The sequence below is a fragment of the Kryptolebias marmoratus genome, linkage group LG1 (genome assembly GCF_001649575.2).
Source record: "Kryptolebias marmoratus isolate JLee-2015 linkage group LG1, ASM164957v2, whole genome shotgun sequence".
Taxonomy (NCBI): domain Eukaryota; kingdom Metazoa; phylum Chordata; class Actinopteri; order Cyprinodontiformes; family Rivulidae; genus Kryptolebias; species Kryptolebias marmoratus.
This window is the reverse complement of record NC_051430.1, coordinates 24,053,170-24,068,160: the sequence shown is the minus strand read 5'-3', so window position 1 is coordinate 24,068,160 and position 14,991 is coordinate 24,053,170. Positions and strand designations below refer to the sequence as shown.

General features: G+C 39.1%; 2 protein-coding genes across 4 annotated transcripts in view; both read left to right on the top strand.

The window, feature by feature from the left end:
- msh3 (mutS homolog 3 (E. coli)) overlaps positions 1 to 9,514 on the top strand; it is a 41,826-nt gene extending 32,312 nt beyond the window's left edge. The window contains exons 22-24 of one of the 2 annotated variants that reach the window (XM_017412074.3): positions 6,960 to 7,092; positions 7,245 to 7,413; positions 8,980 to 9,514. In XM_017412074.3, coding sequence (XP_017267563.1) covers positions 6,960 to 7,092; positions 7,245 to 7,413; positions 8,980 to 9,061 — 384 coding nt within the window. In that variant the 3' untranslated portion in view covers positions 9,062 to 9,514. Of the gene's footprint in view, positions 1 to 6,959; positions 7,093 to 7,244; positions 7,414 to 8,979 lie in introns of those variants that run through there. The other variant, XR_003038986.2, reaches the window with a different exon arrangement.
- A 1,102-nt stretch (positions 9,515 to 10,616) lies between these two features.
- rasgrf2b (Ras protein-specific guanine nucleotide-releasing factor 2b) overlaps positions 10,617 to 14,991 on the top strand; it is a 49,621-nt gene continuing 45,246 nt past the window's right edge. The window contains exon 1 of one of the 2 annotated variants that reach the window (XM_017412396.3): positions 10,617 to 11,262. In XM_017412396.3, the coding sequence (XP_017267885.1) occupies positions 10,987 to 11,262 (276 nt within the window). In that variant the 5' untranslated portion in view covers positions 10,617 to 10,986. The remainder of the gene's footprint in view (positions 11,263 to 14,991) is intronic. The other variant, XM_017412397.3, reaches the window with a different exon arrangement.

The following is a 14,991-nucleotide window of genomic DNA, read 5'->3' as shown; positions in this document are numbered from 1 at the left end:
ATAGAGAGAAGCCAGGAGTGGGGTTATGTGTTCATGTTTTTTAGTACCTGTTAAAAGACGGGAAAGGTGTTCCATCAAAATGTTGGAGCATTTGTTGCTTTAGCCTCGTCACTTTTTTGCGAAAGGCAATAAGGACTTTGCCTGTGTGTGTGTGTACTTGGGTTTTGTTACCTTTTTAGGCCTTTTTCTGGTATAATCCCTTACCTTGTGAGGACCGGTAGTCCTTCTGAGGATCAGAGCCTGTCCTAATATGGTGGAACATCATGTTTGGGTTATGGGTTAGGTTTAAAGCTAAAGTGTGAACTGAGTATAGTTTAGGGTTAGGCATGTGCTGGTGAAAGTTAGGTTTGGGGTAAAGGTCAGGGAAATGCAATACAATGTCCAAAAAAGGCTAGAAATATGTGTGTGTGTGTCTGTAGCCTTAGCAAAATACCTCATGAACCAGTGGATGGTTTTTAATGAAACTGTAAAAGTTATCACTGGATATACGTCTACAACTGATTAACTTTTGGAGTCAACTCAATTTAAAATGGCCTCCGAAGCAAACACAAAAATTCCAATAATTGAGTCAATTTTACAATTATTAAGGTGAATTTGGTGTGGTCGTAGCTGGAAGTCATTCCTAACACATATCCAGAGCGCTCGCACATCTCAAACCAGATTGCACAAAATATTATTTACAAGGTTTGAATAAAATACCAATAACTTTATCCTTTCTCATTATAAGAGAATCTTAGTCTGTTTCTTTTCTTTTTTGGTTTCAACAATAGTCTTTTTGTGATTTAAATGCATTAAACTAGGTTGGCAAAAGGCTCCGTCCCATTTTGCCTGAAAAGAGTCCCAGCGTGCAGCTCCTTCCAGTCCACAGTCACAGCTGCTGTTCATAAGTTTCTGGAATTTCTCTGTAGTTCTGCCTTATGTGTATCAAAGCTTAAAAAGCTGGATAGGATCCACGAGTTCTGATATTTAAATCTGGGTTTGATTTCTCTCCGTTTTTGGTTTTAGTCCAGCAGGTTTTATTTGCCTTGAGTTAACCGTGATCAAATATAGATGAATAAACATTTATCTTCAAAACCTCATTCCAGTTTTCATGTTCTGCCAGGTCCACATTAGTCTCTGCAGAATGTGAAGGTTATGTAATTCTGCTGGAAAGCATAGAATAAAAATGTGTTTGTAGCCGTCCGTGGAGCAGGAAGCTGCTACTGGCAGGAGGAGGGAGATCTTCACCTTGTATAACTGCATCGATTTGTCAGACGAATCTTGCTATTGAGGGAAAGTAAAACAAAAGGGCAGGAAAGAAGTTGCGCTTTACAGGGAGAAGCCTCCTCAGTAGTCTTTAATGCTGACCTCTCGACTTCTCAGTCCTTCTTCTTCTGCCACTTCCTCCTCCTCCTCCTTACAAAACGCTAACGGTTCACGTCAAAAGTTCGACAACTCCTCCTTGATCTCTGTTGTTATAGAAACACACCTTTCCCTGTCCCCGACACTCATCTGAGAAGTAGTTAGGAATAAAGATGGGTTTCATAACATGGCTCTGTAATAGAAACAGCCTTGATGCAGAAAGAGGAAAGATGAGAAGAAAAGAAATGTTTTCTAAAACTAGATGTTACATCTGCTAAAAGTTGCTTCAGTGTTTCTCTGATCTGAGTCTCTTTTGACGGTGATCTTCTCCGGTTCAGACATACTTGGACTTTTTTGTTATTCCAACACCAAATCCTGATGTTGCGTTCAAATCAAAGCATTGCAGATCTTTGCATTGCTTCTTCCTGACTCTCGTTCTGTGACTCAGACTTTGGATGTGACTGCGCAAACGTTGTAAAAAAAAAAAGCAGTCATGTCCAGCGCATTCCTCACAGATTTAATGAAAATCTGGAACTGCACACTGATGTATAAATAATCTGTGCAACATAACCTTCCATGTGGGAGTAAATAGTCTGATAGGCTCATGCTGGTGCACAAAGCTCCAACAATATGTGCTGCTTGGCTCTCTGTGCCTGCATTGTTCTCATACACGTCGATTCAGTGCTCGTGTTTTTAGTTTTCACTTCTGTCTCGCTGTTATTAAGCTCACTGGAAGCTGTTGCCCTTTTAAAGTCGCTGATGCACATTAGGACCGATAGAAACACCTTATGCTCGTCAGTTCAGATGCTGTGCAGAATAAGCATCTTATGTGGCGTGTCGCAGATTAGCTCTCTGCCAGAAAAGCTGTTTTACTCCATCAACAAATTGAAGGGCAAACACATCTGGACTTTCCCTTTAACCGCTCTGAAGGACCCCTCTTTCTGTTTATAAACAGAAACACAGAGCAGATTCAGGTTTACAGGAATGGTAGACATTTTAGAAATTAAAATTTCCGCTGAATGTCACACTTTCATAATTTTCTGCCCCTAATGTTCCCGATATTTGAAGCTTTCCTCCTGTTTATGTTTATATTACACCTCCTTCTGAGTGTCTTACAAAAACATGCACAAACCCCCAGATTATATTTAAGTTAAAGCTGTCTTCATCACCAGTTTTTTTGCATTTTCTGTGACGTTTCATCAGCTTGTTTTTATTTTTCTTTACCAGTAGTGCTCAAGCTGAGATAAACTCACAGAAAACATCCTATAAACATTTTTTATAGATTCTTTAACATGTAAAATTCGCTTTCATGCAAATCTTTGAATTTGCTTTATTTGGACTTTAATCTCTCCAAGTCCACATCAGCTGACACATGGAACTCGCAGCTGGTAAACATTTGATGATCTAATCTCTGTTCTGTTTACTCACACTTTGATAGAATCATCTGTAACTCTTCAGCAGTTGATAAGTGACAGAATGGACAGCCTCAGAAATGCAAACACACATTTCCAGCAAGTAGTCTGTTTTCAGGTGCGTAGCTGTGGAACCAGGTGACTCATTGCTTTTAACTTAATGATATCAGGCGTTGCTGTTTCATCCCTTAAATCCCTCAATAATTAATCTTTTAATCATTGCCTAATCGATTAATTGTTTCAGTACTAATGCGATCGGGTTGTTGTTCTGTGAAGTGATGCTCTCAGTGCGCCCTGGGGTGATCCGGTAATGAGCTGCCATTAGCACCAGATCAGATCATTATTCAGATTGCAGCCTCCCTCTGCTTCACTTGCTTTGTTCTTACCTTTCAGTGCAGGAGGACAGTGGTTTGTCTATTTGTGCATGTGATTTATTAATGTGTTATGTTTGCATCTTAGCAGGTTCAGGTCTTTGTGTCTTTGTTTGAAGCTTGTAGGAGTAAAACCATAACTGTTGTTAAGCCTGGGATTTTGGGACTGCAGCCCTGAATCTTTTCCTAATTGCACTGCAGTCTCCAGACAAAGAAATTATTAAAAACAGTGCTGTTTTAATGGGAATGTAACATCATGTTTTGATGCCGGAAAGCCTACAAATCTTAATAATATAATTCCCTTTTTTTTAATACTAACAGTCTTTATTAAATTTTTATTAAACTGCATCTGCACTACCATATATGGAGTAATGACATTACGCAAGCTCTAGTATGCTACAGTTTCACTATACGTAGGACCACCAGAGTGCAGGTCTATGTAGTTGTAGTTAATGTTTTATAGAAATTGATGTTTTCAAGACAAAAAAGACAGTCGTAACATGCTGAATTGGCGTGTAGCTGCTTATTGCTGCAACACAGAGAAGTGAAAATGTGTACTTTCCCCAAGAATCCAGCTCAGCTCCCCCTCATTGACTGATGAAGGCTATCTGAGCTGCAGGAGAGGGCGCATCAACCTGGATGATGTGCTGCTTTAGCCCGAGGAGGGCAGAGTGGAGAGATGCCAAAAATACAGGCGAGATGATGGAAAAATAAAACCCACACAGCCATGCGGAGGAAATCGAGAATATTGTTGTGTTGCGGTGCTGTTTGTCCTGGGAATAGCCACCTAAAATCTGCTCGGGGACAGTTTGAGATGAAAGTTAGGCTGCTTTTTTCTGACTGCACAGAGCTCTGTGGTTCATAGCCACAGCTCTAACCACTATCCAGAGCGTAAAGGCTGGTGGTTAGAGCTGCAGCTGGCAGCTCCGGGCGAGGCTCTATGCCGGGTCAGTAGTTGCATGACCAGAACAGGGAGTTAGTTTAAGGATTGATTGTACCATGATGTAATTAATTCAAGAAGCTAGACCAGCTACAGAGTGAGTGTCAGCATGCAGAGTGGAAGAGAGAGGCCGAAGTGTAGCGTTAAACCCCCTGAGACGGCAGGTTTCTTGTTATTTTATACAGCCAGCACCTGCTTGTACTACCTGATAGCATAAACATGATGCATGTTTGGAGTTTGTATCTGTGATAGTTATGAACTATGGAACTCGTAACTATCCATGTTTGAACTTTAGATAAGGGAAATGCACATACTTGAGAATAAAACAGTCAGACAAGTATTTTCCATCAGTTTGCTGGGTGCTAATCTGAGCGATTGGCTCCTTTGTGCCACAGTTAATTATAAGGCAGGCTACTCTTTCCTTTTTAGTATAGTTATAATGTGTTTCAAGGGTTACTGAGTTTTAATTTGTGCCTTTAAAGACATTTTGAAAAACAAATTTTCCAGTCGAGAGAAGACAAATTAAGGCCTTACTACGTTCCTTAAAATCAGCTTCAAAGAAACGAGCTCCAAACAGGCTGGAGAACAGCAGCAGTACTGTAGTCCTGCTGTAGTTTGTTGAAAACATGAAGCTATATTTTATTAGTTTATTTATTAGTAAGTTGTTTTTTTTCTTCTTTTTTTTACTGTTTCAGACTTTCATCCAAACAGAAACAAGCTTTTTAGGAGTCCCAAAACAGTATTTTGTTCAAAAATGAGCTCCTGAGTGAAACATTCTCATAAGACCACCTTTAATCTTGTTGTGTTTATAGTTCATACCCAGCATGCAAACCTTATGTTCCACTGCTTGTTTCCTGTTTTTTGCTGTGTTTTTGTGGCGGCGCTTGGCGATGCATACTGGACTGGTAGAGGTACTATAAGTTCACTGTCTTTTTTTTGGTATTTCTGTTTGAATAAAGACATTTCTAGTAACGGTGCCGTGAATTTATGAAGATATTTCTAGAAACGAAAAATTAAAATGTTGTTTTGGAAAAACTGTTTCTGTGTCGACAAAGCCTAAGACTTCTTAAATCCAAGAATATTTGGTTTTCAGCCGCTTGTCTCATTGTTGAGGCCGATTTAAAACATTTGGGAGAGAAAATTTATCACATATCTTTGTATTTTTTTTCCATTTATATGATTGTCTTGTTAAAATCAGAAGAAAATTAATTAATTTAATTTAATAAATAGCTCTCAGAAGCTGCCTTATTGGAGAGCATCGCTGAGAGGTAAAATGTTCCTGCATGCATTCAAAGGAGTCTAATTGAGTGTTTGCATCACTTGCTTTGTGGTCTTCATGTCTAACCATTAATGCCAGAGTTCAATCATGTCACATTTTGATGACTCTCAGGCCTGACAGAGATTAAAAAAAGCAAACCGCAGGATTAGATGAAGAGACTTTTCTTTGTTTAATCTTCCCCGAGACCATGAAAAGATGAGTTTAGTGTTCAACGAAAGGAAGAAAAATGAAAGTTACTGATTGGAGAAAAAATAAAATAAAACAATAACGATAAATAAAAAAATGATAAATCTTTTTGGGAGAACAAATGTCAAGTAGAATGAATTGTTGCATTAGCTCAGTGATCTTACAGCAAAACACAAAGACAGTTCAGTATTGATTTTTGTTTTTTAGCTACCTCTATTTGTTAGTTTTTAAATTATTGCCACTTACCCCACCAAATATTTTAGATTTATTTCTGAAAGGTGTTGCTAAAACTGCGTTTAGAGTAAAAACAAAACACAGCTATAACATTTTCCGTGTTGTTTTTGTAGCATTTTTAGTCAAGTGCCATAACTGTTTTATGTTATATTTGTTGGTACTTTATTTGATGTTTTTATTTATCTAAATTCCATATTTCATAAATGTTGTTCCAACAGAAAGGACAGGTTAATTATGGCTTCCTTTCTTTCTGAAATGGCTTCTGTAGTCAGTTTTTCTGTGGTCAGTGGTCATTATTCTGTCAAAATGACATAAAAGTTCTTGAAAAAAACATTACAAATTTTGAACAATTGTAAAGTTTTTATGATTTTCTTGTTTGCATCCTGTGAAAACTAATAAAATGTAATTGATCTAACAGCTGCAATGCAACGCTGATGGAAAGGTGCAGCTGTCAGTAAATCTAAGCGGGCAGGTGGAGGGTTGTCTTCTGTTTGTCTTTCCTTTATTTTATAGATTTTATAGTTCTAACGGTGTCTGGCAGGTTCTGTCAGATCTGTGAACAGTGATGGCATTCCTATTTGAAGCTTTTCTGTTTTTTACTTGATGGCTGAAAGTTTTATTTTTTATTGTTTTTGACAACTGGGACCGGATTTAGTTTACATCTGAATTATCCTGTTTATGCAGCCTTAAAGGGACAATTTAGTTCCTTTGAAAGGGAGCTTATAGAAAAGTTTTAAGCATTATTCCCTGTTGTAGATGGCTCTTTGAATGGTCGTACTAAAGCTAACAGCTAGTCTGAGCAAAAGCAAGATCAAAGTGGATTTCTGTCATCTTAAAACAACTTTAGTCTCCAAAAGTTCACAGCAAGGTTTATAATCTAGCATTCATTTAAACTGCTCAGACATTTTAAAGATTAAAGTTGTTTTAAGACGACATCAGTTCCCTTTGGTCCGGGCTTTGCTCGCCTATTAGCTCATCAGTCTGGTCAGAATTAAACTCCATGTCTCCAAACCGAGATCGTTCACGGACCTTTCTACAACAAGTGAGATATTAATTGTTCATAACCTTTCCATTGAACCCCATTTTAAGACATCTGAAATATACCTTTAATTCTCAACACGTGTAAACCAAGCGTGCTATAAGTACTGGAAAGCTTCTGGTTGTTAACGCTCCACTCTTTTCATTCTCTTTCCAAGGTGAAGGCCTTCACCTTGTTTGTGACCCATTATCCTCCTCTGTGTGAGTTGGACCAGGTGTATCCTGAACATGTGTCCAACTACCACATGGCTTTCTTACTTAACGAGGCTGACATCTCTGCTGACATGGATGGTATGTGTGTACATGTTACTGTTATTTTTAGTACAAATGATTGTCACTGTTGTTGCTTTGAGGATGGATTCTTTTAGTAATCGTAGCTTATTGACATGTCATCACAGTGGCGTCGTTGAGGCTTTGCTGAATGTAATTGGTTGTGTTGGCAGATGCAGAGGTTCGCCCAGAGTTCATCACCTTCCTCTACCAACTGACCGAGGGAGCTGCAGGGCGAAGCTACGGCCTCAATGTCGCCCGACTGGCTGACATCCCCGATTCCATTCTGCACGCTGCCGCTCGCAAAGCACAAGAGCTGGAGAGCATGGTCAATGCCAGGAGGTAATAAACATATTCACCCTGACCTTTTCTTCAGGGAGAGACTCCACTTGTGTTACACATTCAAATCAGGAGCGTAACTTTGGACCATAAAAGTCACAAGTGCCTTTAAACTCTATGGCAAAACGACACAAAATCTTGTGAGTTCAGTGTAAACCCACTCATAAATCACCAAGTATTCATGTGTTTTTGAAAAGTGGCCTAAATATTATTAAACCCAAATGGAGGACTGATCCTGAAAGCTTATAGACAGTTAAATTGTGAAATATTACACTTCAGAGGAGCTCCTCTGACAATGAATGTTTATTTAAGCTTTAACACTCAAATGGACTTGATTTCTTATTTGGACTGGAAACATCTGAGCAGAATAATTTGACTTTTCCTGGAAAATCAGAGGGGTACAAAATGCATAAAAAAAGTTTTTTAGTAGGAAAATGTGTGGTTTAAAATTTCTTACACGGTAAAAAAAATGACTAGCTTTGTTCCAAGAATATCCAGAATTTAGTTGACTTCAGTGTTTCAGCTCGATTTCATTTATTTATTTATTTATTTTCTAAACTTCATGTTGTTTTTTAAAACCAGTGCCATCATGGTTCCATTTAAACTGTCACTTCATTTATCATCAGCAGAGAAATTTATAAAACAAAGTGTCTGCTTTGTTTTATTGTTTTCTTTTTTCAATCTATGACTTCACATTAAAGTTTCTAATTAAATAAGCTAAAATCAGTAAAACTAAAAGGAAAAGTTTGTTTATTTTACATTTTTGTCTGACCAAAATCTTGGATAAATGCATTTTATTAGAATTAAAATGTCCTACCTAAATTTTCAGCATTGCATGAAATATTTTAGTGCGTTCTGTTGCCATCAGGCTGTACATTTCCCTGGAAACTGGAGCTGTTATTCTTTAAAGCTAATCGCCTCCACAGTAACTTTACCTGCGGGAGTATGGGAGGCGCTGATAAGGTGAAGTCCAGAATATATTGTAAATGACTTTTGACACATCACTGAGTGTGGAGAATAAATTCATACGCTCCACCTTTAAAATCAGACCAGTTTTTGATTAGAGTACATTGCATAACACTCAAATATTCAGCTTGCAGTTAAGTAAGGAGGTAGAAATACAGAAAACTATTTGTTTCGCTGTTAAATCGACATATTTTTTCTTCTTCTCCTAGATAAACTTCTTTGTCTGTGTAAATTTGTTAACAGCTCACCCTATAACGGTCTGCTGCAACTCAGGGCTGCTTATCTTCTTCTAAAGTAATCCTCACCGTTTGAAATATCTGTCAGTACACACACACACACACACACACACTCACACACACACACACACACACAAGAAGCACAAGCCGTACCTCTCGATCAGTGTAATCCTCATGATATGAAATGTTTGTGCTTTGTTGGAGCAAAGTCCTGTGATGCACTCAGAGAAGTTGAGTGGATTTGATTTTTTTCAAGTACTCAAGTACGTGAGACGACGACGCGTTTGGGACACTTTAAGACATACAAAGATATTCAGGAAAGGTATTTTTAATTTAACATGTAATATTCCCATCTGTGTGTCTCTAGGAGGTATAAGAAGCTTCTCTCCGATCTTTGGAGCATTTCTGACAAATCGTCCCTGGTGAAGTGGCTGCAGTCAGACTCTTGACGTATCGTCATCGTCAGAACGCACAAAGACAGGAATCCTGTCAGCTGCATATGACAGAGTCGGAGAGGAATTTACATCCCCACAATGAGTTTTCGCTCATTGAACAGGATGATGATGCACGTTTTGCTAATCTGATTCGATAATTTGGTAATGTGAGGAAGATTTAATGTGTCTCAGGTTCTGGCTATTGCCATCATCTGTACTGTAACCTAACTGTCAAAACAATAATTAATTTTTTTTACCCCAAACTCCGTGTTTTTTTCGTGTGTTTGGTGATTAAAGACAGAAAAATGTCAATTTTTTCTCTTTCAAAACCTCCAATCAGACAGCATTGTATAATTGTAACCATGTCCTACTCATTAAAGTAAAGAATTACAACAAAGAGATGATTTTTTTTAATTCATGGACACTAATTTCTTGTCTATTTGGTGAAAATATAAACAAACATGACTGTCAGCAGTGTGGGTTCAAGCTTTTTTTATTGATCACTTTAGCTTAGATCCTTCATACCCTCTGGCCCTTTGTGTTTATTTATATTTTCAGTTTACCTTAAATAAGATCTGTAAATTAAATACTCAGTTGAAATCAGTTTGAGCTGATATGGAGTTTCTCGCAGACTGGTGAACCTCTGCCCATCTTTCCTTCAGATTCAGTTCATTTTAAACGAGCTTTTATGTGACAGAGTGGAGTCTAAAGTGATTTTCATGCTTTTTTTACTGAGCAGATTGTTAGGAGGCAGCTTTATTAACTCAAAATAGCCGCCAACTGAAAATTTCCAATGAAAAATAATAAAAAATTACAGCTTTGTTTTCTGATAAGATTTAACGTTCTTTAAATTATTAAACCATGTTGGATATTGTGTGAAAATATGCTAACTCGTTGCTAAATAAAACAAAACGAAAACAACAAACTTTAGGTCATCAGTGACGCTTTGTCAAAGAGTGTTGCCAGATTTCAGAAACGCAGTCTTGGAGATCTGCAGGAGTAAAGTGTTAAAGTGTTTAGAGAGATTAAAAAGGAGGAAACACAACCACAGATGAACTTAATTGAAGGATGTAGATAAAAGTGCTTTGTTTACATTCAGTGTGGACCCACATTTAAGAATTGCGTATCAATATATGTGGGAAACTACTGGAGTAAACTTTCAAACTGCACCATCTGATATGAATAACCTGTTCTATGTTTGATTTTATAGTTTGCAGTAAGTACCTTTAGTTTATGTAGAAGAAAATAAACATGTTCATAAACACATTTACTGATTATCCTTGTGATGACCAGACTCCTTTTCCAAACCTGCATTTTTTGAAGTTAAATTCACATAATGAGTGGAATCATTTCATTCTCTTATATGTTTTACATCTTGTTTTGCTTATTGATGGGCAGAAACAAATCACACCGCTCTCCCTCTCTATTTCAGATTCATCTCTAAATATCTCTCTCCCTCCCTGTTCCAACTCTCGCTCCGCCTTTAATTCCGCCAACTCCAAGATCAGCGCGCATCACGGGGAGGGAGGACGGTAGAGAGACCTTGTGGAATAATGTGTTGAGGGGAAGAGAGAGACAGAGAGAGGGAGAGGGAGAGTTTACCGCTGTCAAAGCCGATTACAGCGCGTCGGATCTGTGATTCTGTCTCCGTCCACTTCAGGGTTCTCCTGCCTCTCTCAGCGACATTATTCGATATTATTAAGAAATGAATCCTGGGTTTAGTCTAGAGTTTGGAGGGGCTGGAGCGTCCTCACCATGACTTTCTCTGCAGAGGCGCTTCCGTCAGCGGGGCAACTTTTCCCCGCGCCCCTGCGCCGCTGACGCGTTTCTCNGGGGGGGGGGGGAGTTTACTCGGGGAGCATCATGGGCTCGCGCTGCTGAGAGCACGAGCTCCGGCCGTCCCACTTTCTTCTCTCCCCTCGGAGCCTCAGGACGGAAAGATGCAGAAGAGCGTGCGCTACAACGAGGGGCACGCGCTGTTTCTGTCGGCCGTCGCGCGTAAAGAGGGCACCAAGCGCGGCTACCTGTGCAAGAAGACGGCGGAGAACAGCCGGTGGCACGAGAAGTTCTTCGCCCTCTACCAGAATATCCTCTTCTACTTCGAGAACGAGCAGAGCGCGCGCCCTGCTGGGATTTACCTGTTGGAAGGATGCACCTGCGAGCGCGCGCCGGCGCCCAAGATGTCCACGACCGGGAAGGAGGCGCTGGAGAAACAGGTGAGGCGTGGAAACACCAGATCCTCCCAAAATGTTCTGACCCCTTCGCTCAGCAGGGGATCTGTAAGGCTGCTGCAGCCTGATTTAAGCTTTTTTAAAATTATTATTAGTAACTTGTTACTTTTTTACTTTGGAAAAAGAAAAGAAAAGCAACATCACTGTGCAGCAGCAAAAAGCCCTGCAGTCTGAGGAGCTCCAGGTTCCTCCCAGAGCAGCTGATCATCCACCAAGGAGGTGCAATAAGGAGATTTATTTCCTTTTTAAAAAAAAAAAATTATAATAAATGAATGAATGAAGAGTTGCCTTTCACTTCTGAAACTTCCCCCCTTCTTTAAACCTTTTGGGAAAAGATGCTTCTCTTTCAAGTCAGGAAGTTTGGCTGGTTGTAGCCCCACTTCTGTCAGTTTTATCACAAAAACTGTTAAAAAAAAATCTATGTAGACTAATCAAACTAGTTTATTTTTCATAGCTGAGAGTTGGCCTCATTTTGAATGTGAAAAATGCAACCAAAGAGTTTTTGTTTTATCCTATAAAGGTGTGCCGCTTCAATAAATTGCCTTCTGTGTTCACAGCAAATGTAATATTTGTTGTCCCCCCCCCCTGTTCCTTGTTTTCTATCCATAATTCTGATATGACACCAAACAGAAAGATTTTACAGGTATCTTTGGTCACGGTCTCTGCAGCGCTGTGTGCTTCAGTGTGTTTGGGCGTTCAGAAGCTGTGCCTGGGGATTAGAGTAAACCTTGTTGCTGACTCATGAAATTCCCCAAACTGCTCCGGATGAAGTCCTTTTTCATATGTGTTGCACGAACCTGCTGAATTCATATTGAACTTCAGATTTACCTGCATAAAGTTCAGCATGAAGAAAGTTTTTTGTTTTGTTTCGTAGCCAGGCGGGCTGATTTAACTACCACCTTATGTTTAAAAGACTGCACTATGTAATGTTTTTAATTAAAGTAAGGCACCACCCAAGCTTTAAAGAAGTGTAATTGCTGATAAATGCGTCGATCGTGTCATTTTAGACAAATAATACAATATAAGTGTTCAGCAGTGCCTGTAAAAACAACAAGTATTAAAACTGATAAACTAAAAGGATAAAGTTGAACAGAAAGTTTATTATTTTGGGACTAATTGATAGGATTAAGGATTTATTAATGCAGTTTTGAGACGTTTTGTGTTTAATTAAAGATGGCAACATGTCTGTTCATGTGCACAGCGAGTGATGTAATCACAAAGTTGTATAATTGCACCAGAATATGGAAATGGGATCACCGGAGCAAACATTACATAATAACACAATGTAAACCACAACAACAGGTTTAACAACGCAACAGCACAGAAAAAAATGAAGGCTTAGCATTCCTTGAAGGAATGCATATCGCCCGCCGCCTTTCATGCCAGAGTTTTAGACGAAGATCATCTTATGTTGAGAAATGAGTTGTTACTGTTTTGGTCAAACCTTGAAAGTGACATTATGCACAATGTCACATGATGTCACGCTCTTTGTACGTGTCTTGGTGACACTCAGTTACCGCCACACCAAAATTTAGCTCAATATTCGTAAAACTGACTGAGTTGTATCATCGTTTGTGTTGAGTAATCTTGTTTAGCTGTGACGGCCATCTTGAATCAAAAAGGTAATCAGTTGTAGATCTAATCTAATGACTACTTTCTGAAAGTTTCATTAAAAGCCATCTGATGGTTCACGAGATATTTTGCTAACACACAGAGATGGTTTACTTCAACAGGTAGAATACATTATTGAATAGAAGATGTTAAAAAAGACCAAGATGAATGGAATGAATGTCTATTAAGAAGTTCTTCATAAATTTTCTGGGGATTTTAAGGAAGGGTCTGATATCTCAAATTCTGCTGAGTTAAAGGTGAATAAAAGCCAACCCTGCCCCCCAAAGACTGATGTTATAAAAAGACTTCCTACAGCACTCTCAAACCTTAAACTCTCCAACCATGTTATTTAGCTGCGGGTCTGACAAGCTAATTAACTGGCTTCTTCACAGAAACACGTCTTCCTTGGACACCAGAGTTTGCAGAACTTTGGCTACTCGGAGCAAAGTTGAAACGCCGTTAATGGTTGTAGGAGTTCCACCCCGGCTCAGAAAATCAGAGCCATGTTGGCTTGATTGAAGGGATGGCAGAGCTGGAAGTGGGATGTGTGCTGGGGAGACACATTTAGGATTTGTTTCGTGAGGAGCAAAGTTACGGGGCTGTGCACATCAGAGATCTGTGGTTACAGGAGCGATTACAGTGACGGGACGCATTTTTCTATCTTTTACTTTGAGATTTTGGCTGTATCTCAGCAGGACAGGCTCGCCGTGTGAGCGTAACGGTTTAACAACGTTTCTACATGAATTAGTATTTTTTTCAGCGTGAGTCTGTAATTTCACGTCGAAGAGATTCTGTTTGCTTAAAACAAACTCCGTTCTGTTTTCACCCACTTGTGTGCTTTGTTTAAGCAGATCTAGGATCAGTGTGACTCAGAGACTCAGAGCAGAAACTAACTTTCGTCACTGTAAAACCTACTTTTATTCATTTAATTCATCCACGTTTAACTAACAGCTTCCGATCACATTTTACTGTAAAGCTACAACTTAAAGCACGACTGCTTAAAATAAAACATGTCGTTTGTATTTACCTCAGATTTGAATGTTTTCTGGTTGCTATTTCTGACCCCCTCTTCATCTCCCGCATTATTTATTCTACAAACACTCTTCCTTTTGTTGCTAAAACTCCAAAAATGTCAGTTTTCTCAGGTGTATCCCTCTTGGTGTTTATACCTATATAAAACCAGGATTTGAAACAGAAATATTAACACTTGCCCTATGATAACAGTGAAGAGGTGAGGCTATAACAAAGAACATATAAGCTGAGTGTGGTCAGGTTTTTCATCAATAAAATTCACATTTAAATGTTTTTTCCATAGTTTTAAAGTACCCTGCACCTGTTAGTATTGTAGTAATGGATACTTCCAGGTTACAGTACTTTTATATCTAGAATATTCCCACCACATATCGTTGTGTTAAAGTAATGAACTGACCCAGAAGCATTCAGCTGTTTATTTGTTAAAATAAAAAATTAAAATCCAGGTTACGTAAGCGGAAATTATTGAAATCCCCAAAGCTTTGTTTCAAACCATAATTCAGCTCACAAATGCAGCACACGTCTTACGAGCTGCGGTTTAAGATGGGTCCAGTTTAACCGGATCATGCAGCTGCAAACTGAATTTGATCGTTTATCGTCAGTATAAGATTCTGATAACCTTAGCTGCAGCTGAATAAGGTGTCTGAGCTGCCAGGTGTGTCACAAACCTCAACACCTGGCAGCACTGGGAGCCGAATCGACTGGGAGACCACATGTCTGATTGCTTACCAGTTTGTAACGATGCAGAGAAAGTCTAATTATTACCCGCCGCCAAAAGGCAAACCTATGTTTTTGCCCATCTCTCTCTGTGTGGGTAAGAGTCTGTCTGTTAGCAAAATATCTCGTGAACCACTTGACAGACTTTAATGACACTTTCAGAGGGGAAACATTGGATATGCGTCTACAACTGATTACCTTTACACATCAAACCAATTCAAGAGGGCTGCCACAGTCAATTCACCTTAGAAAACACAAGCATGGCTATAATTCAGTCAGCTCTACAAATATTGTGGTAAAATCTGGTACGATTGCAGCTGAGAGTTATCGACAACATTTATTCCAAGTGCTACA